This window comes from Apodemus sylvaticus, chromosome X (genome assembly GCF_947179515.1).
Source record: "Apodemus sylvaticus chromosome X, mApoSyl1.1, whole genome shotgun sequence".
In the NCBI taxonomy this organism is placed as follows: domain Eukaryota; kingdom Metazoa; phylum Chordata; class Mammalia; order Rodentia; family Muridae; genus Apodemus; species Apodemus sylvaticus.
In genome coordinates, this window is record NC_067495.1 from 7,880,223 (window position 1) to 7,907,508 (window position 27,286).

Below are 27,286 nucleotides of genomic sequence, written 5' to 3' on the forward strand. Positions count from 1 at the left end.
GAGGAAATAAAAAAAAGACCTTTGTTGTGTATATGAACCATGTTTTACTTTACACTTTTCATCTGTCAATAAGTACTAGGGCTGATCCCACTGTTTGGCTATTGTGAATGATGTCACAAAGAGCAAGGGTGTGCAGAGATCTCTAGAGTAAGCGTCTTACATTGCTCTGAGTAGATTCCCAGAAGTGGGATGGCTCGATCATGTATTAGTTCTGTCTTTACTGGTTTTTTTTTTTTTAGGTGCCTGCAGAGTGATTTCTACAGTGGCTGCACCTGTGTACACACCCCAGCAGTGAATCAGGGTTCCTCCTACCTCCGACCTTCGTCCACACTCTTTCTGGTTTCACTTCTTAATGTCAAGTGGGGTGAGATGGACTCCTAGCATAGTTTCCTTTATTCCTTTACAATTTAGGTTCATTTTTGTTGTTGTTGTTGTTGTTGTTTTGTTTTGTTAAAGCTGAGGTCCTTTATGCTCTTCCAAGGCTGTGCTCTGGGGCTGGCTCTACTCACCTGACAACTCTACCTCTTTTATCTCACAGGCATTTCCTACTGATAAGCCTCTTTCCTCCTGACTATTAGCAACTAAGGGGTCCGGGAGAACCTAATCAGCACCCAGGCTGGGATCAAAGGCCCCGACTTTGCCTCTTAGTCTTAATTTTAGGCCAATGTTGACCATGTGAGGAACACTCCCCGGAAAACATCCAAATGGTTTCTCACCAACCCATCCTCCACCACCACCAAGTTCCGTGTGGCAAATTAGAGGCTGCCTAAGAGACCTCTTCCTCCATCTTTCTGCATTTCCCAGACTTCCTTGTTCTAAGGTGGATATAGAAGAAAATGCGTTTTTGCTTCTCTTGATATCTGTAGCGACTCAAGAACATTGGAAAGAACGTAAAATGGTAAAGTGGGGTGGAAAGGTGACTCAGTAAGTAGGTAAGGTGTTTGCTGTGCAAGCATGACACCCTGGGTGCACCTCTAGCAGAGGCATAAAAGACAAATGTGGCGACATGGGCCTCTGTGGAGGCTCAGATAGAAAAATGAGCTATGAATTGACAAATATGTCAGAGATGGGAAGATTCTTGAGTCTTGCTGGCCAGGCAGTCTAGCCAAATCAATGAGGCCCAAGTTCAGTGAGAGACCCTGTCTCAATAGTATGGAGAACCATTGAAGAAGCTACCTCTGCTTGACCTCAGGCCTTCATACACATGTGCGAATGCTCCTGCATGCATACATTACACACACTGTGGTGGTCTAAATAACAATGCCCCCCACAAGCTCATAGTCTGACTATTTGGTCACTAGTTGGTGGAACTAATTGGAAATGATTAGGAGGTACCACCTTGCTGGTATGTTACTAGGAGTGGGTTTTGAGATTTCAAAAGCCCACACCTACCTGGGAATGGTGGTGCATAACTTTAATCCCAGCACTCAGGAGGCAAAGGCAGGTGGATCTCTGAGTTCTACTTTAGCCTGATCTATGTAGTGAGTTCCAGGACAGCTAGGGCTATGTGGCAAGATCCTTTCTCAAAACCAACAACAACAAAACAAAACACACACCCTTGCCATCCCAGTCAGCTCTCTCAGCTTCGTATGTGTAACTGCCCCAGCACCATGACTGTCTGCCTGCTGCCATGCTCCCTACCACGGACTATATATAACTCTCTGAAACTATAAGCAAGCCACCAATGAAATGTTTTCTCTTATCAGTTGCCTTGATCATGGTGTCTGATCACAGCAATAAAAAAAACTAAGAGACACATACAGAGTCTAGGATGGACTTTGACATTTTCCCCCTCAGTATCAACTAGCTGTAGTGTGTGTGTGTGTGTATGTGTGTGTGTGTGTGTGAACTGGGGATGGAACAGGCCCTGCACAGGATAAGCTCAGTTGCTGAGCCTACATTTGCAGCCTCTCGTCAGCTAAAGTTCAAATATGCACTCTGAGGGGCTGGGGGAGATGGCTCAGCAGTAACTGCTCTTGCAGAAGACCTGAGTCCTGATACCAGTACCCACCCAGCAGCTCGCCAGCAATGTAATTCCATTTTCAGAGGATCTGACGCCCCCTTCTGGCCTCTAAGGATACTGCATGCGCGCAGTGTACTTACAGGTACGCACATAGATAAAAAGAAGGAAACTAATTTTTTTTAATGGACTGAGGGAGACTAGGCAGAGAGCCATGTCCTTGGATGGCAAAGAAAAACAATATCACATTAGTTTACAAGGCTTGACTGGGAAGTCTTTAATTGGATGAAGAGGGATTAGAGTTATTCTTCGTCACTGCCATCTGGAGGTAACACTAGAATGTTCATTACCACAGGGCCCTGTTAACATAAGTACCAGGGCTTCTGAGGCCTGTGTGTGTGTGATAGGCTCACCAGAGGGAAACTCAACTCCCAGAAGCACCTGCCCCTGAATGCTGAGCCTTATTGTTCTGCAGTGGTAATTTAGGCATTGGTTCTGAGAATTGAAAATAAGTCTTATCCCCAAAATGACTTGTAACCGTCTGATCTAACTCATGCCAGTGTTTCATTGAGGCTCAAAATGGCTTAGTTGGCAATGCCACCCCAGAAGCAGTGATAGCATGGAAGCACCATTATTTGTGGTTTGTCTAATAACCAATGATCTGTCTCCAGATCTGTGGCTCTCACTACCTTACTGTTCCTCCTTGTGTTGTTGAAAGACATGCTACAGTAGCGTCTCTGCAGTAACAGATGACAGCCTGGTCAGGGATACTAGCCAACCTAAACTCTACCCCCAAACCGTGGCTGTTCTTGCTTTTAGTTTGCTCTCCTTAACCCTTGCCAGAGAAATTGCAAATTTCATGAGCCACATATTTGGTTTTTGCCATGCTGTGGATCAAATCCAAGGCCTTTTGCCAGAATCCTCCCACTGAGCTACATCCCTAGCCCCATGATCTACTTTAAAGCGAGCTACACATTACCAAATGTTTGAGTGGTTCGCAATTTCCTTTTAGCAGTTTACTTAAAAACTTGCCAGGATGAGGTGACCTTATCTTGTCTTAGCAAGTAAAAAGCTTGCCACCAATCCTGATGACCTGAGTTCGATCCCCAGAATCCAGGTAAAGGTGGAAGGAGAGAATTGACTCCTGCAATTCTGTCTGCTGGCCTGTGTATATATACTGTGGGATGTGTGTCCACACGTACTCAAAACCAAACCGAACCAACCCCCCTAATATACATAAATAAGCAGAATAAATTAAAATAAAAATTCCTAGGTATGGTGGTGTACACCTGCAATCCCAGGACTCAGAAGAAGCGTCAGGAAGATCAGGAGTTCAAGTCTTGGCCTCTGAGAGGCCACCCTAGGCTACTTGAGATCTTGTCACCGAAAGGAAGCCAAAACCAACCAACCAACCAAAACAAACAAACAAACAAACAAAAAACAATGATCATGCAGTAAAATGAATTCTTTGTTGTAAAATCACACAAATCTTACACTATATTTACTACCAGTGCAATAAGGATACTGAACAGCCCCATCACAGCATCATATCCACCCATGACCAACACCACTCTTTAGACCTGTTTATGTCACTGAAGTTTTAAGATTGTCATAGAAGAAGAATCACATAGGGGCTCCCCTTCCAAGACTGGCTTCTTGCCCTCAGTGTAATGGTTTTGAGGTTCTCCTATGAACCCCGTCCTTGAAGACCAGTGATGGTGATGCTCCCCACTCTTCCTTTCCTCTCCTCTTTTAGGCAATTATATCAAATGTATTCCTTGGCCTGTGGGCCCTTCCCGAGCAGATCTGGATCTGATTTGGCTTGCCCTCTTACTTAAGATGGCTCTTGCTCTGGGATAAACACCTGCATAAGACAGAGGCAGCTGTGGCCTGGCTTTGTGTCCCTCCCAGCAGTGCCTGAAGGCTCCAGCAGTCTGCGGTTGAAAGCATCTGGTCTTGCCAGCAGCTGGTGGCGATTTCAATGGGTGCGTTTTATCATCCAATTCTCCATGACGCGGTGCAGGTGAGTGCCTTTGCACACGTGAGCTGGCTCTGTATCTTCTGGGGTGAAGGTCCAGTTCTGTCTTCTAATTACTGTTTTTCCTTTTTCACGGTAGAGTTTCAAACATTCCTTCCATGTTCTAGATAGGAATCCTTTATCAGTTTCGGGCTTTGCAAATACCTTCCCCAGGTTAAAACTTGCCCCTTTAGTGTTTCCACAGGCTCTTTGTATTGAGCAAAATAGATTTTTCACAAAGTGAAATTTGTATTTCTCCTTTCACGGGTTGTGCTTTTGATATCAACTCTAAGAATTATGTCTATAGCTCTGAATTTGAAGATTTTCTCCTACCCCCCCTTTTCCCTTGTAAATGTCTTCATAGTTCTGTTTTATATTTAAATCTCTGTTCCTTCTGAGTTGATTTCTATGTGAGATGAGAAGTTTAAGTTGCCCCCTCCTTCCCCTGATTTCCAAAGGCTTCAGCATCCTGTTGAAAAGGGAACTTTTTTCTCACCTGAATTGCTTTCACACCTTTTAAAAAAAATCAGTTGTCCACATTTTCACTGCTCTGTTTCTGACTTTTCTATTTTGTTCCATTGGTTTATGTGGCTATTGGTCTATGTAGCTACCTCTGCAAAATGCCAAGCAACTTCCATGATTACAACTCCATAGAAAGCCTTGTGTGCCTGTGTGTGTATGGTGTATGCATGCATATGTGTTTGTGCATATACATATGGTGTGTGTGCACTATGTATGTATGTGCATGTGGTATATGTGTGTGAGGTATGTATATGTATGTGTAGTGTGTGTATGTGTGTGGTATGTGCATGTGTGTGGTATGTGTGGTATGGTGTATGTGTGTGTGCTATGTGTGTGTGTGCTGTGTGTGTGTGGTGTGTGTGTGGTGTGGGTGGGTGGGTGGTGTGAGTGGTGTATGTGTGTGTGGTATGTGTGTGGTGTATGTGGTATGTGTGTGGTGTGTGTGGTATGGTGTATGTGTGTGTGGTGTGTGTGGTGTGTGTGGGTGGATGGTGTGTGTGGTGTATGTGTGTGTGGTGTGTGTGTGTGGTGTATGTGGTATGTGTGTGTACACGGGGTGTATGTCTGTGTATATATATATGTGTTTGTGTGGTGTGCTATGTATATATGTATGTGTGGTATATATGTGTGTGCTTGTATGTATGTATGTGTAGTGTGTATGTATGTAGGTGTATATGTGTGGTATCTATGTATGTGTGTGTATATGTGTGGTATATATGTATGTGTGTGTGTAGGTGTATATGTGTATGTGTGATGTGTATGTGTGTATGTGTGTATGTGTAGACCAGAGGCCAAAGGGCAGTGTCACTTTCAGTGACCACCCCTCACAATTAGGACAGGGTCTGTCTCTCACTGATCATGGGCTTCCCCGCCTTGTCTAGGCCAGCCACACAGCAGGCAGCTTCCAGAGACCTGCTTGGCTCTTGCCCTCCCAGTGTCGGGAAGACAGACACGTGTTGCTGTAGCAACTGCCTTCTTAGGTGATGGCGGGCTTTGAACTCAGATCTTCATGCTTGCAAGCGCCTTACTGACTGAACTATTTCTCCAGCCCCCGTAAGCCTTAGGAATAGGAACTGAGCTGGGCGGTGGTGGCGCATGCCTGTAATCCCAGCACTCTGGGAGTCAGAGGCAGGCGGATTTCTGAGTTCGATGCCAGCCTGGTCTACAGAGTGAGTTCCAGGACAGCCAGGGCTATACAGAGAAACCCTGTTTCTAAAAAAAACAAATCAAAAAAAAAAAAAAAAAAGGAATAGGAACTGATGATGCCTGGGCTTTGTTCTTCTTTAAATTGTTTCCCTTCCGACAGTGACTGCCTTTACAGTTTCAAATGAACTTGGCTACAAAACAATTCTGACAAGTTTGTGACATCTACGGGTCATTTGGAGGCAGTTGACCCATTTCTATGTTGACTCTTCCAATTTATATGTTCATTTCTTTACCCATTTGTCCTATCTTCTCGGTTTCTAAATAGTTTTAGTGTCTAGAGCCTATAAATGAGTTATTAAATTTTTATCTAGTGATTTCATTTTTAGAGCTATGCAGATGGTCTTTTTTTTTTTTTTTTTTTTAAGTTTTGGCTTTTTTGAAACATGGTGGCAAATGCCTTTAACCCCAGGACCACAGAAGCTGAGATGAATAGATCTCTGAGAGTTCGAGGCCAGTCTGGTGTACAGCGTGAGTTTCAGGATAGCCACAGCTATGTAATGAGACCCTGCCTCAAAAAATTACAAGAAAAGGGGGAAAAAAAACCCTCAGATTGCAACTATATAATAAGTTACCTTGAGGGCTGGAGAGATGGCTCAGTGGTTAAGAGCACTGACTGCTCTTCCCGAGGTCCTGAGTTCAGTTCCCAGCAACCACACGGTGGCTCACAACCATCCAAAATGAGATCTGATGCCTTCTTCTGGTGTGTCTGAAGACAGTGACAGTGTACTCATATAAATTAAATAAATCAACTTAAAAAGAAGTCACCTTGTAAACTGTTAGAAATACCATGGGTTGGCCTTGGCTGTGTATTTTGTGGCATTGCTAAATTCCCTTAATCCAGTACTCTAGCATTTGTTTTTGGTTTAATTTTTGAAAGTTTCCTTTATTTTTATTTTACATGAATGTTTTTTTTAATGCATGGAAGGAGAAAACTGACTCTATAAAGTTGTTCCCTGACTGCCCCACTCCACATATTACATGGCACATACACAAACTTACACACACTACCTGTCTTGAGTACACACACACACCATATACACAGAAACACAAATGGGAATACTAAGTTTACCCATCCTAGGTAAAATTGCCATGTATCAGCTGAATACAGTACAACTCCTCTTGGAAGCACTGAACTTTAAGGATTAAGAAATAATTCTGCTTGAATCATTGTGAGCAAGTCAAATCACTTATAAACAGGAAAAGAAACCATTTTCTGGCTTCCGGTCTTTCTCCTTACCAGCATGCAACATTCAAAGATAGAGGAGCCACGCCCGTAGGGCCTTCAGGACAGAGGTGCAACCCAGTGCCTCATTGTCCCCCAAAAGACACACGTGTCAGAAAAAAAAACGTCAGTGGGTAAAAGCTTTTGCCTGTCATGTAAACCGGACGATCTGAATTCAAATCCCTGGAGCCCAAGTAAAGGCCAGGTATGAGAACTGGTCTGGTATCCTCATAGCCAGGCAGGAGTAGAGGCAGGAGAATAGCTGTCTTCCCCACCAGAAATTCATGGGGCAGCTAGCCTAGAGGGTGCAGGGAAGCAGCAATATGAAAGAGATGGCACCCCAAACAAAGGGTAAGGCAAGAACTCGCACCCAAGTCGGGCCTCTGACTGCCACAGGAGTACTGTGGCATAGGTGCAGCCTAACACATACAAGTGAATTAACTGATCGAATCAAAAATGGCTAGGACCTGGGGCTGGGGAGATGGCTCAGTGGTTAAGACTACTGCTTGTTCTTCCAGAGGACCCAAGTTCAGTTCCCCAGCCACCACATGGCAACTCACAATTGTCTGTCACTCCAGTCCTAGAGGATCAGACACCTCTTCACACAGGACACTACATGCACACGGTGCCCCCACACACAGAAAAACACACATATAAATAAAACAGAAATTTAAATAAAAAAATGGCTATGAGGCTCAGAGGTTGAGAGCACTGACTGCTTTTAGAGAGGTCTTGAGTTCAATTCCTTGCAAACCACATGGTGGCTCACAACCTTCTAGAATGAGATCTGGCGCCCTCTTCTGGCCTGCAGGCATATTTGCAGGCTGAACACTACATAATAAATCTTTTAAAAAAATGGCTATGATTGGCCAATGGTCTATTAAAGGCAGACTCTCATAGGCCTGTTATATACACTGTGACAACAGAGAGAAATAGCGACCAACATGATGTAGCCAACTACATCCTGAAGAGTCTGGGTATAGAAACCCTTGGAGGCGGGTGTAAGCATCCAGTATGCTCTGAGAATTATTTAAAACCTCTCAGTCAGGAATGGAAACAGAAGTATTTTCTCTGAAGGAATTAATGACTGGCTTCAAGGCATTTGTTATGTAGAGACACAGCTTGTTCTTGTCAGAGTAGTAAAACCCAGACTGTGTTGTGGCATCCACAAAATGCTTCTATAAGCCTTTCTACCTAGTAAAGTCACGAAAGTTGCTCTAAATTCCATTCATGCCCAACTGTATCTTCAAACTGAATAACCAGGCTCTGTAGCTCTGTGGTTGAGTGCTTGTCTAGTATGTGCAAGGTCTTGGGTTAAATCCCTAGTTCTAGAAACAACAAAAGTCTCTGTCTTTTTTTCTCCTTTTCTTTTTTCCTTCTCTTTTTCTTTCTTTTTCATTCGTTGGGCTGGGACTCAAACCTGGGGCCCGATGCCTGCTAGGCAAACATTTTGTCACTGAATTCTATTTCCAGCATCAATAATTCCACAGCATCATCTCACTTAAGTCTATATCCAAAGGTCCTTAATGATAACAAAGATACATTGTTTAAGACCTAAGCAAGGATCCTACATTCTACTTGGTTACTAGAGCTCAGAAATTTGTGTTATTCACTAACAGCCTTGTCTCCTCTTGACTATTGACTTACTGAAAATGCTGAGCCGGGCCGTGGTGGCGCACGCCTGTAATCCCAGCACTCTGGGAGGCAGAGGCAGGCAGATTTCTGAGTTCGAGGCCAGCCTGGTCTACCGAGTGAGTTCCAGGACAGCCAGGGCTACACAGAGAAACCCTGTCTTGAAAAAAAACGAAATCCCCCCAAAACAAAAACAAACAAACAAACAACCCACCTCCAAAAAAGAAAGAAAATGCTGGCTGGGAAGTTCAGTGGTTAAGAGCACTGACTGCTCTTCCAGAGGTCCTGAGTTCAAATCCCAGCCAGCAACCACATGGTGGCTCACAGCCATCTGTAATGAGATCGATGCCTTCTTCTGGGGTGTCTGAAGACAGCTACAGTGTACACACAAATAATAAATAATTCTTAAAAAAAGAAAAGAAAATGCCGGTCGATCCTTGGCACTGGCAGTCACCCACTTCCTTGTTCTTTTCTCTTAGACACAGAAACATCCTGAAGCTTCCTTATAAATGGGACTACTTAATAGGCACTGTTCGGGTCACACCACAGCAAGAGATGGATAGTGTGTGTCGTCTCACCTGTACAAAGGCTGAAATCCTACAGGTGGCATAAGCCTGGTTCATCTATTAGAAAGTTTCCAGGCCTGATTTTACTTAATGATTTCTTTATTAATTGCTGTCTACTAATAGCCATCATTGAAATCCATTACATCTTTTGTTTTCTTATATCTGTATTTATTTTTATGTGCACTGGTCGTTTGCCTGCCTGTGTGTCTGTATGAGGTGTTGGATCCCCTGGAACTGGAGTTACAGATAGCTGTGAGCCATCAGGTGGGTGCTGGGAATTAAACTGGGGTCCTCTGGAAGAGCAGCCACTGCTCTTAACTGCCAAGCTCTCTCTCCAGCTCTGCATCTTTTGTTTCCTTAAAGGGTCTTGCACAGACTTTTCTATGTAGCCTAGGCTGCCCTAGGATTCGTGATCCTACTGCCTCTGCTTCCTGAGTACTGGGATTGCAGGTGCTGGCTAGCATGAGAAAGTCCCCAGGTTCATTTATTCTGCATGTATATGAATTATTGACACATGAAATGATACAAGGCCTGGCATTTGCTGGGAAATGGTGAAGACGGGTAAGCAGGAGTGTGGGATTGACTCTGGGATAAGAACTGGTGACTCGAGACACTGGCTAGTAAAACTCATTATATGACTCCTTTTGTTGTTGTATTGCTTTTTAAAAAAAATTATGTGTATGTTTGTGTCTTGGAGGCTGCAGTTGACACCAGAGCTGCCTGACATGGCTGTTGCAAACCAAACTTAAATCCTCTGGAAAAACACTATGTGCTTTCAAGGGTAGAGCCATCCCTTTAGTCCGCTTGCTTTGTTTGTTTGTTTTTGTTTTGTTTGTTTGTTTTTGTTTTGAGCCTGTCTCATTTAGCTCGGGCATCTCAAATTCATTATGTAGCTGAGGAAGGCCTTGAACATCTGTCTGATCCAGGATTGTGCTACCGTGCCAGCTTTGCCACCCACAGCCCTCCGTCCCGGTGTTTGAAAAGCTTTGAAGTTTTTCTGAAGTGGGAGGGGTATTGGATGTTTTTCTTTCGTCCTCTGGATTTACTTTCTGCCGTTCGCCACCATTCCCTGTACCAGCGAGGCTGACCCCGATGGACATCACCAGTGGGCTCCAGTGCCTTCTGTTGGGTTTGGGAACTGGGATGGAGTCAGAGAACGCCTCAGGTCCACCAGCGCCTTTCCCACCGCCCCTTGCCACGCGGGACTGGCCTAGCCGAGTGGCTTCCCTATGTCCTGCCACACTTTCAGAAACAGTCCTTCATTAAATTCTTCAATTACCCAGTTAGAGTGTGGCATCTGTTTCTTGCTGGGTCCTGTCTGCTACCCAGAAAGCGATTAGCAGCAAAAAAGACCAGAACAAGGCCAAAAGGCTCGGAAGAGGCAGCAGCTGGAGGAGGGACAGAAGAGAGGAATGACCACGGGGGGGGGGGGGGGGACAAAGGTGATAAGCGAAATCTGTGATGGGGGCCGGTGTCTCAAACATCAGAAAATCGGGGACCGGTCTCAAACAGCCCTAGTGGACAGAGTAAACAGCTCTGTTAGTCCTGATGCATCCCTTTGGAATCCCAGGCCTGCTGGAAAGGGCGCAGACCTGCAAGACAGGCTCGGCCGGGTTCTTTGAACGCCTGCTTTTCCCAGATGCTTGGGGCTTGGCAGTTAGCCAGAGCCTCAGAATCTTCCCTCCTAGGGAGGACGTTCAACTGCCATCAGGGGTCCTGGGGGCGCAACAGGAGAGCCTTGGTGACCTCTGGGGGAAAGAAGCAGCCCCTAAATCCTACCCAGAGAGCTGGGGTGGGAAAGATAAGGGGTGACTGCTCTAGAAGCTAGTGACGCCTCTGCAAAATCCCTGTTAGGCTGGGGTGGGAGGAGCTTGGGAGGAGCTTGGGCGCCAGGCTCGGTACTGTAGTTAATGCCGGAAACGGTGGTGCTAGACTGATCTCTTGGTTTCTGGACTCTACTGCTCCAAAGCCTCTTTAAATGTTTTCATTTAAAACACATTCATTGGAGGCTGGAGAGATGGCTCAGCAGTTAAGAGTGTGTCCTGCTCTGGCAGAGGATCTGAGTTCAGTTCCAAACACCCGGATCAAGTTACTGCCTGTAACTCCAGCTCCAGGGAGATATGATGCTGCTGGCCTCTGTGACTACACACAAACACACAAACCCATGGCTTTTAAAACCCTTAGAAATAAATACCTGTACATAATATTTTACATAACTGATAGTTCAATGTGATTCAAAAACAAAATATATAGGGGAGGAAGCCACAGCTCAGTTATCAGAGCGCTTACCTAGCAGCCCAAAGCACAGACCTAATGTGACAACTCAGGCCCTGAGCATTCAGGATACAGAGGATCACATATCAGCTACATAGTTTGAAGCTGGCCCTGAATACAGGAGACTAATAGCCCAGAAGTTAAAGAAAGAGAAACTAAAAATGTATCTACAAACACTAGTGAGAGGCTCTGTCCCTTGTTCCCTTTAGTTCTCAGCCTCTCCAAGTAGGCAGCCATTGTGGGCCTCAGCCTCCCAGATGCTGGAACTGCAAGCGTGTGTCAGCACACTTGCCTTACTAAATGGACTTCTGTAGAGGTTGGACCAATCTATACTCCATCCTGTCAATGTCTTAAAGTGGCCAAAGCTAGTTAAACACAGTTGCACAAGCGGTTGGATTTGGGATATCCTCCTTCAAGGTTGCTCCAAATGAGATTCTGACCTTCTGGGGTCCATCTACCCAATGGAGTACTGTCTTCCATCGTTTCTTTTTCTTTTCTTTTCTGCCTTTTTTTTTTTTTTAATTCTGGATCTTCCTATATCTAGGCTATCCTTTCTATATTAGTTTTCTTATGTATGCATGTGAGCGGGTAGAGGTGTGCCTGTACATTCGTGGAGGTCAGAGGTCAGTGTTGGGTGTCTTTCCCAATCACACTCCACATTAGCTTTTGAGACAAAGTCTCTCACTAAACTTGACCAATTGGCTAGACTGGCTTGCTAGCAAGACCCAGGAATGCTTGTCCCCAGCACTGGAGCTGGATGCTAGGGACAGAATCCAAACTCAGGTCCTCAGACTTTACCCACCGATCTGTCTCCTCGGCCATCTAGTTTTCCATTGATGTATAATAAATTACCAAGTTAGTAGCCTGCAATAGTATAAACGTATCACCTCACAGTCCTGTTGGCACAAGTTAGCTGAGTCTTCTGCTCAGTCCCACCAGAGCGAAACCAAGGTCTCAGCCATTACTGGTAGGCTGTGTTCTCGTCTGAGCCCCAGGAACCACTAGCAGAGCCTTATATGTCGCTTTTAGATTCATTTCCTTACAAATGTAGAATTTGGGCTAAGAGGATGGTTCACTGAGTAAAGTGCTTGCAACGTAAACATGATAACCAGAATTTGAAGCCCAGGGCCCATGTAAATGCTGGCTGGGTGCACTAATCTAACTGTAATCCCATTTGCAATGAAACAGCTGCCTAGCTAGCCAACTACATGAGTACTAGCTTTAAATGACAGACCCTGCCTCAATAAGGTGTCATTAAGAAAGACACAGGCCTCAACATAGGCCTGTACACATATGCGAGTCGGCACAAATACATACAGCACACACACACACACACACATACATGAACCTTTGAGATTGAGATCTCATTTTTATTTCTGTTTTGGGAGACTAATAGCATCTAAGACTTCCCTGAGGCCCTAGCCACATGTTCCTCTCCTTACCTGATATCAATACCTGCAAAGGTCAGTCTATAGAGTCCTGTATAACAAACATAATCTGGTCAATGGAACAGGACTATTATTCCATTGTATTTGAAGATACCACCCACATAAAGGCAATGGCATAATACTATATCTATATAGATGTAGATGATGTAGATATAGATGTAGATGTAGATATAGATATAGATATATATACGTATACACAAAAATATACATACATACCAAGGAGTAGATATTGGGAGAGCCCTCTTAACACTTGCTTATCATTCATTAATTTATTTGCAAGCCCCTTTTTTTTCAGTCACCAGCCTGAAGCCCAGCTCCTACTGAGCTGCTTGTGGTTCCTGGTTCAGGGTTCCATATGCTCTGTTTCCATCCTTGTGTGCCCCAGGGCCTCTCCCCCATTTGCTCCATATGAATCCTATTTCTTGGTTACTGGCTACATAGTCATATTCCTGTAAAAAAAAAATTGTTTTACCAGTGGGCTGTTAGCCACCTAACTTGGACAGTGGGTGTCCCAGTCTCAACCAACCTACAAAGCTCAGTGGAACCTTTCTGGGGTAATAGCTAGAGCCTCTACACTGGACGACACGGGGCAAAAGTGAGGTCATGCCTACCAGCCGCACTAATGACTTCCTACTCTCCCTCATCTGGCCCTGAACACGCCATCTTGGAGGGGACTGTGGTGAGTCATCTACACAAACTTCAAAATGTATTTCCCTTGGGCCTTTTGGTCCCCACACAGTCTGCTTTAGAATCTGAATGACTAAATTATTAATCCAGTTCTTCCACATCTTAAGATATATTTCCTGGTTGGAGGATATGGGTCAGTGTTAGAGGGCTTATGTAGCAAGTGTGAGGCCTTATGTTCAATCCCTAGCAACACAGACACACACACACACACACAGACACACAGACACAGACACACACACACACACACACACACACACACAGATACATAGACACAGACACACACACAGACACACAGATACATAGACACAGACACACACACACAGACACACACACACACACATACTTGTGCACATATGGAGAGGCATTTCCTAAGTTTTTTAGAGATAGGAAACGTGGGCATTGGTTTTTAGTCTCTGTTTTAGCTTCTTTCCATCCTTACACCTGGAACTCTCGCTTCTCTTCCAACCTGCCCCCAACAGGAACTCCACAACAGCCTGTTCATATAAAACATTTCTGACCAGATAGAACTTGTCTTCAATTTTGCAACCTTATCTTCAATGCTAGGGACATTTTGTGGGTCATGTGGAGACCTTATCCTGTAAACATATCCGACATCAAGGCTGTTTTCTCTAAGAATAAAAAGCTACCCCAAAACTGCGCCTAGATGGTCCTGACATCTTTTCATCTCACATTCCTCTCTGGTACAGATTAAAACTGTGTTAATCTTTTAGATGGACGATAGTGCAGTTCAGCTACATGATTTCACAATCAGCTCACCAAATACGATTTTTGGACTCCTTTATGCCTAAGTCTAGAAAGCAAAGTCCTTGCTGCATTTTTTTTTCATTTCTGCTGTGTGTGTGTGTGTGTGTGTGTGTGTGTACATGTACACTTGAACCCATACATAAGCATATGTTTTTTTTTTTTTGTAGATGTGTAGCACCCCCATCCATCACCTACCTCTATGATGTTGGGAATCATACTCCCTTGCTCTCCTACCTTAGTCCCTGAGACATGGGCTCTCAGTGAAACCCAGAGCTCAACTAATCTGGCTAGTCTCTTGCTCTGTCTACACCTTCTGCTGCTGGAAGGACAGGTAATGTACCTGGCATTTACATGGATTCTGGGAGTCCAATCTCACATTTGCCTGTCAAGTGCTTTAACCACTGAGCCATCTCCCCAGCCAAGGATTGCAAATTTTATACGAGGTTCTGGGGGAAGACTGCTCTTTAGAGAAAGTACCAAAGAATGCTTGTACATCCTTCTTCTGACTTAACAACAGTTCGGAAATCACCCCAAAGAAAACTTTTCTTCATAGTCTCATAGGCTTGGGGCTCTTTAGAGAAATTTTATTTCCCCTCTCTCTTTAAAAATAAAAACAAACAAACAAACATTTTATTTTGAGCCAGGCATAGTGGCACACTCCTTTAATCCCAGCACTTGGGAGGAAGAAGCACAGATCTTTTAAATTTGAGACCAGCCTGATCTACAGAGCAAGTTCCAGGACAGCCAAGGGTACACAGAGAAACCCTGTCTCAAATGCCTCCTATCCCTGTCCTTCCCCCCCATTTCCCCTTCTCCCACCCCCACTCCCCCATCCCCCACCTCGCCAATTCCAGTACTTGGGAGGAGGCAGGGGGCAGATCTTTGTGAATTTGAAGTCAGCCTGGTCTATATAGCAAGCTCCAAGCCATCTGGTGCTACACAGTAAGACCCTGTCTGCAAACAAACAAACCTCAACATTTTACATTCAGATCATTCTAGCTTCCTTTGTAGGTGTAAGAAAAGTACCAGGAGAGCCCCAAGGATCCTTTCCATGGTGGCAAAATCTTTCCTATAAGCAGGCTGCTGGCTCAGCATGCCAAGTAGCTAGAGCTGCCATTTTCTTTTTTATTAATTCTGATTTTGTTTTTGTTTTTACTTTTAACTGCCACACTGGTTTCCATAGCAACTGAGCTATTTTGCATTTTCACAAAATTGCAGACATTTCTAATCTTTACCAACGCTTCTTCTTTTTTTTTCCAGGAGGGTATAGAAATGGGCTGTTTTATTACAAAGAGTCTCACAAAATGAAAATATCTCAAAAAGGAAGCTAGGGTAACAACCTCCACCTGCAGAATTGGAGGAAGACAGGGCAATGTAAATTTTTCTGCTTGCCCAGGACAGGTGGGAAGGTATAAACAGAAACAATCAAAAAAATGGCTGATATTACCCAGGCTTGTAAAGGGGTCCCAGAAGACCCAATCGCCCCTTCTAAAAAGCTTTTTTCTTTTCTTTTTTTTTCTTTCTTTCTTTCTTCTTCTTCTTTCTTTTTTTTTTGTATTTGGTTTTTTTCAAGACAGGGTTTCTCTGTGTAGCCCTGGCTGTCCTGGAACTCACTCTGTAGACCAGGCTGGCCCCGAACTCAGAAATCTGCCTGCCTCTGCCTCCCAAGTGCTGGGACTAAAGGCGTGCACCACCACCACCCAGCTTCTAAAAAGCTTAATTAGGGTATCTTAGCAGAGCTCCTAAGCAGGCACTTGGCAGTTCAGGATTTCATCTTCTGGTTCAAAACTAAGACCTGGGCAGAATGGACAGGGTAACTCTGGGAAGAGGTCTCCCAGTACCACTGCCTTGGGCCCTGGCCCTGCTTTATATTTAGTTATAAGTTATATTTAATATATTTTATATAACTACCCAGAGGAACAGAAAATATAAACTCTGAGAAATGGAGGGAAAGTGAGGATTTGGGAAGAAGGTGGAGCTGCAGACCTTGCTCAGGCCAGCTTGACCTCTCCTTTGACCCCTTTGGCTTCTGGCTCCTTGGTTTTCTCCTCTTTTGTGACTTCTTTTTTCCTCTTCAGGATCTTTCTCTTGCTCATCCCCTGTTTTGATTCTTTTGGCTTTTTTTGAAGTTAGAAGAGTTCTTGCGACCACCTCTCCCTCCTCATCGGAATCCGAGAATTCTTCCTCCCAGGCAGTGTGTTTGTCTGAGGAGCAGATGGAGGTGCATTTGTCAGGGTCTCCTCGTCCTCATCTCCTCATCACCACTCTCTTCTGGGATGGCATCCTCCGGGATGGCCTGCAGTTGGACCCCAAGGGCATGGGGTGGCATTCTCAAGTTCTCAAAGAGCCACTGCTTCATCTCTTCCAGGTATTCATTAGTGTTCTGGTTAGTCATATTGGAAGGGCTGATGTGAAGCTTGAAATCTAGACCAAAGTATTCAAAAGTAGTCATTGTATGGCAGCTCATCAGGGATCTCTGTGTCCAGGGACACGGCTGTTTCGTAAGTCCAGCACTGAGCGACATTACAGATGGTGTAGCCACCTCCTCCCAGCATTAGCATAGGCAAGTTGAAACTCTTCACCAACCCAACACGCTTGGCATGCCCTTTGATGGTCAGATGGAAGCAACCTAATCAATGCCCAGACAGGGAATCTGAGCCACACTATAAGACCACTGAACTAGGCTGGAACATCTCAATTTCTGTGGATATAACTGGCTTGAAGATGGCTTCCTTGGACTTATCATCAATGCTGTCTCCCAGTGGGTAGTTAACGGCGTGGCACTTGCCTTTACCTGGCCCAATATCATATAGGTCCCCAGTTTCTGGGAAGTACTCTCCATATTTATGAAAGAACAGTCATGACCTAGTCTGTAGTATAGAAGATCTCTTCCATACCATCACCATGGTGAATATCAATATACAGCACCCTCTGGAGATACTTTAGCAATTCCAGGATGGCCAAGACAATATCTTTGATGTAACAGAAGCCAGATACTTCAGACTTCTTTGCATGGTGTGGGCCCCCAGCCCAGTTCACAACGATGTCCATCTGCTAATTGTTAAGTTTCACAGCACTTGCAATAGAGTCACCAGTGGACAACTGACAGAAATCAAACAAGCCATCAAATACTGGACAGTCCTCACCAACATTGAATCTCTGCATCTGCTTGCTGTATTCAGACACAGCGAATAGAATGCAAGAACTTAATGTAGTCATCACTGTGGTACTTGGTCACACTGGCTTTGTGAGGACGATAGATTTCCATTTTTTGGTAGAGACCATAGTTGGGCAGAAAATTGCAAGTCATGTGGATTCAGTGAGGCTTCATTGGGTGCTCTTGTCTATGATAGTAGTTTCCAACATCCCTGTCGCAGTAGTAACAGACTCTCCTCTTGGAGTCTGCGCCATCTTGTTCGCCTCCCAACCATCCTGTCAGTTTGCCAACGCTTCTTTTTATATAGTAGCCATCCTAATAGAGGGAAGGTGGTGTCTCAGCGACTTGTACATATGCATGCAGTTATGTGGATATGTATGTGTGCATGTACTAACCTGGCATCATAGATACCAGAAGCTGACATCAGCTTTCCTGTATCTTTTTTGTTTGTTTAGATTTATTTATTATATGTGAGTACACTGTAGCTGTCTTCAGACACCCCAGAAGAGGACATCGGATCTCATTACAGATGGTTGTGAGCCACCATGTGGTTGCTGGGATTTGAACTCAGCACCTCTGAGTTCGGTGCTCTTAATCGTTGAGTCATCACTCTAGCCCCTCCTGTATCTTTTAAAGTTGTCTTTCCTTTAAGACACAGCCTCTCCTCGAACCTTGTCATTTAGATTAGAAAAATATTCAAAATAGTTATTTTATTTTTAATAATTTATTTTTAGTTTATGTTCATTGGTATTTTGCCTGCTGAGCAATGGGACCTCAGGATCCTGTTGTCTCCACCCCTCATCACTGGAATTGCAGGTGTTCACAGTGGTGCATAGCTCTCACACATGTTCTGGGGATCCATACTCAGTCCTCTTGCTTTTGCACTGGGCATTTTACCCACTGAATTACTTTCCCAGCCCAGAGTTTAGTTTTGATTTGTGTTTCCCAAATAAATGATTAGTGATATTGGAATCTTCTCCTGTGCTTCTTGGCTATTTCTATATCTTCTCTGAGATGTTCTGTTTTATTTCAAATATTCATAAATGACATTTTCTATGGGTGTGTACATGTACATAACAGTGTATAGAAGCACACTCAGTTTTACAGGTTATTCTTTTAAAGAAAGTATAATGGGCACTATTATCTATCTATCTACTTATTTATCTGTCTATCTATTTACTTATTTCGCGTGTATATGTGCATCATGCCACAGTGTGAATGTAAGGTTAAAGAACAACTTGCAGATGGTGGTCCCCTACATCCACCATGGAGGTCCCAGAGTTTAGACTCTGGTCCTCAGGCTTAGTGTCATCTGCCTTTATCTCCTGAGCCATCTCAACGACCTGTGATTTTTCCTCTTTAAACCAGTAGGATACTGGATCACACTGAATGGTTTTAGGGCTAGTCTTACATCCCTGGAATAAAGTCTGCTTTATCAGTTGCATAATTCTTTTTATATATTTATATGTTTCATATCTACTCAATTCTATGTGAGAATCTTTTGATGGTTATCTCTGCATGTGTATGCACGATGGGTGTTGGTTTGTAGAACCTGTTTGTACAGTCTTTGTCTAGTCTTAAGGATGTGACACTAGCTTTAGAAAATAAATTGGGAACTTGATTTTTTTTTTTTTTGAAGAATTGGTAGAGTTCTCCAGTGAGACCATATGGCTACTGATATTTAGTTTGGGGAGAGTTTTTAAATTATAAATTTGATTACCTTGATAGTCTATTTCATGTTAATTTTTTTTTGTTTTGTTTTTTCGAGACAGGGTTTCTCTGTATAGCCCTGGCTGTCCTGGAACTCACTCTGTAGACCAGGCTGGCCTCGAACTCAGAAATCTGCCTGCCTCTGCCTCCCAGAGTGCTGGGATTACAGGCGTGCGCCACCAACGCCCGGCGTTAATTTTTTAAATAAAATTTATTTTTAGTCTATGTTCATTGGTGTTTTGCCTACATGTATGCCTGTGTGAGGGCATCATGTCCCTTGGGACTGGAATCACAGACAGCTGTGAGCTGGGAACCCACCTGGCTCCTCCAGAAAAGCAGTCAGTGCTGTTAACTTCTGAGGCATCTCTCCTGCCCTTCCAATTATCAATTTCTTTTTCTTTCTTTTTTTTTGGGGGGGGGGGGTGTTTGTTTGGTTTTTTGAGACAGGGTTTCCCTGTATAGCCCTGGCTGTCCTGGAACTCACTCTGTAGACCAGGCTGGCCTCAAACTCAGAAATCCACCTACCTCTACCTCCCAAGTGCTGGGATTACAGGCGTGCGCCACCACTGCCCGGCTGAATTACCAATTTCATATTGGGTAAGTTGTAGTTATGTTTTTCCCCCTGTGGGTAGTCTGTCTGTTTGCTCTAGTAGTTAAATCTATATGTGTAGTGTTGTCACCAAAGTTCTCGGGCCTGTAGTGACATCCTGTAGTCCATTCTTGATATTGGTCAGGCCATGCCTGGCTTTCACAAGGGCCCGCTTTCACACTGGCCGGGTACCCTTTCTTCTTCTTTTCTTTGCTCATCTAAATGGATTTTCATCATCAAGCTTGCTGATGATTTCACAGAACCAACTCTATGTTTCATTGTTTTTTTTTTAATTTTAATTTAATTTATTTTAATTTTTCGTAGGGCAGGTTTTTTTGTTTGCTTGTTTGCTTGCTAGCTTTTCGAGACAGTGTCTCACAATGTAGTTCTGGCAAGCCAGGAAATACGTTAACCAGGCTGGCTTCTAACTTAGGAGATTCATCTGCCTTAGCCCCTGAAGCGCTAGGATCAAAGATGTGCACCACCACCACACCCGATCTTCTTTTACTATTTTAATTGTATTTGATTTGCTCTCATCTGTATTATTTTCTTTCTTCTGCTTGTTTTTGGTTTATTTTCCCTTTTGCTCTGAATTCTTGAGGCACATTCTGCTGCTGTCAGGTACAGTACTCCATAAATGTTGTTGTTGAATGATGCTCTTGATGAGTTTCTCTATACTCTTGCTGATTTTCTGTTTAGCTGTTGATAAACTAATGCTGACATTTCAAATGCTGTCTATATTTCTCCTTTCAGTTCCAGTGGGCTTCTCGTGCCATGGTTTGGATGCTCCAGTGGCTGGTGCGCATACATTTACAAATGCCATATCCATTTGCCTTCTTCATGTTTTTATCGTTATACAATGTCTCTCTTTGATGCGGGTGATTTTCCTTGCTCTGTACTTTATCTTATTGCACACAACCACTAATAATTTCTTTTAATTAATGCTTGCAATATATATCACTTTTCATCCTTTTACCCTTTTAAAAAAGATTTATTTACTTATTTTATGTATGTATGAGTACACTGTAGCTGTCTTCAGACACTCCAGAAGAGGGCATAAGATCTCATTATGGATGGTTGTGAGCCACCATGTGATTACTGGGATTTGAACTCAGGACCTTCGGAAGAGTAGTCAGTGCTCTTACTTGCTGAGTCATCTCTCCAGCCCTGGGTTATACTTTTTAAATGTACTCTACTATTTTCTGCTTCTGATTGGTGTCTTTGGACAGTCTCTGCTTAAGGTAATTAAATCTGCTGTTTGATTTCTTGTTTTCTGTTTTTCTTTTCCATTTTCTATTTTTTTCTGCTGTCCAGGGTTTTCTTGAACATTTCTTATAATTTTATATTGGTTTCCTTATACTACTTTTTCATATATGTATTTCTTTGCATTTTTTCCTTTATTGGTTTCTCCAGGGATTGCATTACATTGTTACATTTTATTTATCTATTTGGGGGTGGGCATATGTATGCCTGCATTTCCTATTATGTGAGGGGAGGGTGCTTCTTTTCCTCCACCATATTGGTCCTGGGGATCAAACTCAGACAATAAGACTTACTAACAAGCATCTACATCTTCCTGGCTCAGAATTATATCACACAAGCAAAATTACCTCATCATAATCATCTCCACCATTTTGAATGACAGGCAGAAATTTTAGGTCTCATTTGATATGTGAATTGTGTCTTGGAAATTCCAGGCTTCTAGGCTAATATCCACTTATCAGTGAGTGCACACATGTGATTGGGTTACCTTACTTAGGCTGATATTTTCTAGTTCCACCAATTTGCCTAAGAATTTCATGAATTCATTGGTTTTAATAGCTGAGTAGAAACAATTCACATATCAAATGGTGTCCAAGAAGAAGGAAGGAGTGGCCCCTGGTCCTGGAAAGGCTCAGTGCAGCAGTGTAGGGGAATACTAGGACAGGGAAGTGGGAAGGGGTGGATTGGGGAAGAGGGGAAGGAAAGAGGGCTTATGGGACTTTGGGGAGGGGGGGATCCAGGAAAGGGGAAATCATTTGAAATGTAAATAAATCTAATGAAAAAAAGAAATTTTAGGCCTAATTTTAATATTCACTCTCTGTCATTTGTAATTAAATTCTCTGGGCTATTTCCTCCAGATGCACTGGACAATGGGCTAAATAGTCCATAGCATATGTGTTAGCAGCCAGCAAAATGTCTGCTATCCAAGAGAGGGAAAGTTGTAACTGCTCATAATTTTCCCCACTGTATTCTCTTTTCTTTCGGTCTGTTCCAAGAGTTCTTTTATTATCCCTTCTGTTGTATGGCCTCCCTCTGCCCTTTATTTAGGAAGCTTGCTGGAAACAATTTCTCTTCATTTTCTAGCATCTGTGAGTGTCGGCATTTCCCATTCTTTCTAACCGATATTTATATGCATTGGTGTTTTGTTTGCATATTTATCTGTGTGAGGGTGTCAGATCCCCTGGAACTGGAATTACAGACAGTTGTGAGATGCAATGTAGGTGCTGGGAATTGAACCTGGGTCCTCTGGAAGAGCAGTCAGTGAGTGCTCTTAACCACTGAGCCATCTCTCTAGCTCCATCTAACCGATATTTTTACTGCACACAGGAGTCAAGATTGACAGTTTTTTCATACCTTGAATGGTACAGGCCCTGCCTCTTTCTCTTCTGTTCCCAGAGCAAGGCTGGGCTGCAGCAGCTTCTCTGTGATCCTGCTGCGTCACTCCTTCCTGTTTTCAAGATGTTTTTTTCCACTGTCCTTCATTTTCAAAGGGTGATCATATGTATGGTTTACAATTCATCTTTTTGGGGTTTATCCTGTTCACTCACTCTGTTAGGTCAATTGACAATTCCTTTGCCAAATGTGGGACCATTGAATGTAAAGGGCTTGTGGCTGGCTTGGTGTATACACTCCTCCTTTGGTAGCTTCTGGCTACATCAGAAACCTTTTGAACAAGCAGGGCAGTGGTGGCACACGCCTTTGATCCCAGCACTTGGGAGGAGAGACAGGAGGATTTCTGCATTCGAGGCCAGAATGGTGTAAAGAGTGAGTTCCAGGACAGCCAGGACTACATAGAGAAACCCTGTCTCAAAAAAAACCAACCAACCATCCAACCAACCAACCAACCAAACAGAAATAAAAACAAACAAACAAAAAGCATTTGAACACTTTTCTCTTCTTCTTGTCATAAAAATACTGTAATTTGCCTTTTAAAAGCCCAAATCTGAACAAGCGTCCTGGTTCTGCCTGCTTTCCTAAGGCCTCCGAGCTAGATGTTTACAGCAGCTCAGCAGCCTGAGCCCCGGAAGCCAGTGCTCTATGCAAAAGGACGCACTCTGGAGTCTGTTCTCCACCCTTCCTCACGGTCTAACATATGTACAGCTGAAACTACCAACACCAGCTATTACACATTGCTCTCTGTTCTCTTAGTTTAAGTAAACCCAAATTACCTCTCACATGTGCAGAAAAATGCGGAAGCCACGAGGTCCCCCCGTAATTTGGAGTAGTGAACTAGATCCACTCTGACACTTTCCACAGAACTAACGCTTTATTTAATGAGAGGTCTCCTTAGCCTGCTGGTAGAACCTACGCACACACAACACTGATAGCCAGCCGCTGTTCACCAAGTCTCCTCTTCAGTCGGGCCTTTGCTTTAAGGAGGCCAGAGTCCAGCAGGAAAGTGTGTGGTGCCCCGGCTCCACCGGCTCTTAGGTTGCTACAGTTTTCTCTTCTTTACTGAAAGGCTGTAGGGAGCCAGGCTTGACCCATGAGAGGCCAGGAACGTGAACACTCTTACTGTGCTGTTCCTCGCGCTTCTTTTTCGGAGTCAGCATCTTTTCTCTGGCCTCAACATGTACAAAAGGGTTCCACGGAGAAAAGCTAATGGCGTAGGGGTCTTCTATCTTCGGCAGGTCAAACAGATGAGCCATACAGATGTTAACACTTTCGGCCACTTTACCTTTAAAAAGCTGAATGTCTCTTTCATACAGCATTGCAGCGTCTGGGTTTAGGGGATTCTTCGTGCTGATCTTGTAGTAGACTCTCCTTGCATACATTAACACCTGCCATATACGATTGTGGTTGCGCATCCACTTGGCGAATTTTCTTTGTACATCCAGCTCGCCCGAGGTGGGATCCACTAGTGGGTGAAAGACGGGGATATCAAACAGCAGGCGTGGACAGTCGCCATCTGGGTAATTATCGGGAATGTACACCGTAAACTTGAATATGCCGTCCTGATAGAGCCCGTGCCTAATGAATATTACTCCAAACCACACTAATGGCGAGCGGAAAGATGGCTGTACATAGACTCCTGGCAGCTTCTGCTTCACCACCAATGTAAATTCCGCAAGAAGCGAATATTCCAGGTAGAAGGACCCTTCTGTAAGAGGCGTGCCTGCCCTTTCTTGACTGCCCTGCTGGGGCAGGCTTCGATCTGGGCAGGGCATTTTTGGTTCTAGAAGGGAGCTGGTTTTTGGGTGCACTTCGTGGAGGACTGGATTTCACATCCCCCACTAATGTCTTCTCCTTGCCTTCTGCTCCTTGGCGCTCAGAGCCTGCAGATGCGCTCCACATAGGGGTCACAATGTGTCTTCCATGAACGTCAGTGCTGTGTCATCAAAGGCTTCTGTCCTCAGCATTCAGGCTGGATGCCCTTGGTGCCTGAGCGCTGGGTGCTGAGCGCCACCGCAGGCCAACAGCATCTCCTCCTGTAGTGCTGCCCGGCCCCTGACGCTCCATCAATAGAGTTTGTATGCTGGCATCGAAGCATCTGGGGTTGGGATCATTGTAATTCTAGGTACTTTTCACCTGCTCTTGTCTTTAGTGGGTGAGTGGGGTTTTTTCTCTTGGTTTCTTTGTCCTCTCTCGTCCTTAGGATGCTGTGGTGTCTGTTGAGAATTCTTCTCCTAGAATCCTGCTAGATGTGGCCATGGTTTCAGGTAGAATGTTTTCCTAGTTGTCAGGTAGATTGTTTCCCTAGAGCTGAAACTTAGGAAGGGGGATGGGCTAGGATCCAGGCTGAGGGGTCCACAAGAGGGGGGAAAGCAGGCTGTTCCACCAGCATCTGTTTAGTCCTCTGGGAAGGAGCTCAGAGACTGTGGAGAGCCCTTGGCAGGGGGTCTGCTACAGAGGTGAGGGACCATGAGGCTGGGGGATGACATTGGGAGGAGAGAAGGGACAGTGAAGATCTGGAGCTTGCCTGCCTGCTTCACTGGCAGGCCTGGCTAGTGGGTCCTTCAGGAATGCCTGCTGGAGTTGGGTCCTGGGATAAAGACATGAGGGGGGAGTGCAGCTTGCTGGGGACAGGGACAGTTTACATCAAACTCATTTTTTTCAAACATGTTTTTAATTTATCCTTTGAATTAGTTTTATGAAGGCTGCCTTAAATCTTTAGTTAGATAACCTTAATATGCATTTCATATTTTTTAACGATTTATTTTATTTGATTTTGGATTTGTTTTTGCGAGACAGGGTTTCTCTGTGTTGCCCTGGCTGTCCTGGAACTCACTCTGTAGACCAGGCTGGCTTCGGAGTCAGAAATCTGCCTGCCTCTGCCTCCCAGAGTGCTGGGATTACAGGCGCATGCCACCACCACCAGGCTCTAAAGATTTATTTTATATATGATATCTTCAGACATATTGGAAGAGGTCATCAGAATCCACTACAGTTGGTTGTCAGCAAGCATTGTTTGCTGGGATTTGAACTCAAGACCTCTGGAAGAGCAGTCGGTGTTCTCAACCACTGAGCCATCTCTCCAGCCATTTGTCTTAGAGTTGACATTTATAGGTTATATATTTCCAGTTTTGTTGTTATTGTTGTTTTGTTTTCAGAGGAAATGTCAGTATGTCACTCTAGAAGGTTTAGAACTTACAGTGTGGACCAAGGTGGACTCTCAGCCTCCCAGTGGAGGCAAGCACGACCACAAAGAAAAGAAAATATTTTAGAGTTTGTAGGTGGGGAGGTCAGGATCTCATGTAGCCCAGGCTATCTTTTTTTTTAAGATTTATTTAATTATTACATGTCAGTATACTGTAGCTGTTTTCAGATACTCCAGAAGAGAGTCAGAGCTCATTACCGATGGTTCTCAGTCACCATGTGTGTGTGCTGGGACTTGAACTCACAACCTTTGGAAGAGCAGTCACTGCTCTTAACACTGAGCCATTTCTCCAGCACAAGCCCAGGCTGTCCTTAAGTTCACTATGTACCTGAGGGTACTTGCCGCTTCTTCATCTACCTGCCTCTGTTGCCTGAATGCTGATGTTGCAGCGGTGTGCCTGACTCCATTTCCTGCAGTTCAGGGGACAGAATCCTGAGGATCATGTGTTCTAGGCAAGTACTCTATCAAGTAAACTATGTCTTTGGCCCTACTATGTATATTGAGACTTTGACATTTGGAGCATTATGTTATGGTGAATCTCATTGGGACTTTCTGGTTTTGCTGGCATGTTTAATGCTGTTCCTGCAATGTGGAAAATAGGGAGGAGAGTTTACTGCACCTGGCAGGAGCTGGTGCACAGCCCATGGAGGAGGATGCTGACTGGCTTGCTCCCTGTGACTGGCCCCGCCTGCTCTCCTCCACAGTCCAGGCCCACCTGCCCAGGACTGACACCACTCACTGTGGGCTGGGCTCTCCCTTATCAAACACCAATCAGGAAAATGCCATACAGGTTTGTCTACTGGTCACTCTTGTCACATTTTCTCAGTTGAGGGTCCCCTTTCCAAATGATATGAGCTAGTGTCAAGTTGACAAAAACAAAACAAAAAAACAGAAACAAAATACAAAACAAAACTAACCAGCACCGATAGTTTATTGTAGCAAGGTAGTTTTTGGCTTGGTGTCTTGTTGGTGTCTCCTCTGTCTGCCAAAGCTGGTCCTTTGGTTAACACATTTCTCTTTTGCTATGTTTATTTGTTTCTTTACGTATTCTATACTGAGACAGACTCTTACTCTGTAGCCTAGACTGTCCTCAAATTCAAGATCTCCCTTCTTTGACCCCCAAAGAGCTGGGATAAATGACAGGAGCCATCACACACAGACTCTTCCTGGTCCTTTGGCTAGGAAGAACAGGCGTTTCCTGGGACTTGAAAGTCTGCTCTGGTTGACGATCTGAGTGCCACCTTCTTTGAGCCGGACTTCTAGAATGGAGCCATCAAAAAGGAAGCCATTGCCCTTTGCTTCTTGGGTACTGAGGCAAAGCTCATGCTTGCTTTATATATAAGATTTATCTCATGCTTGCTTTGTATATAATATCCTAAGTTTGTCCTTAGCAGAACTGACAGGGAATGAATGCCTATCTTCATGGAAATAGAAGTCTCTTGAATTTGTACAGGTTGTGAAATTACAGGCAAAGGGTATATATCTCACACATACAGGACACTGACTCTCTGTTAGAGTAACAAAGCCATGTGACCCAGAAACACAGTCAAGAAAGCATACCTCCATCACCCCTAAGAAGTTTCTTCTTCATGTTCCCCAGGCCTAAATGCAACATTTAGAGTATCTTAATTTTCAGAGAGTATGGCTTTAGAGATGCCTGTTTCCGGGTTT

General features: G+C 44.1%; 1 protein-coding gene and 1 pseudogene across 1 annotated transcript; both read right to left on the reverse strand.

Annotated features, from left to right (window-relative positions):
• Window positions 1-16,290: 16,290 nt before the first annotated feature.
• On the reverse strand, window positions 16,291-18,790 carry LOC127675487 (histone deacetylase 1-like; annotated as a pseudogene).
• Window positions 18,791-23,444: 4,654 nt separating this feature from the next.
• Window positions 23,445-27,206, reverse strand: LOC127675488 (AKT-interacting protein-like). Its single transcript, XM_052171589.1, is given in 4 exon segments — window positions 23,445-24,116; window positions 24,118-24,346; window positions 25,944-26,025; window positions 27,176-27,206. Coding segments are annotated over 4 exon segments (1,014 nt in total).
• Between the last annotated feature and the right edge of the window lie 80 nt (window positions 27,207-27,286).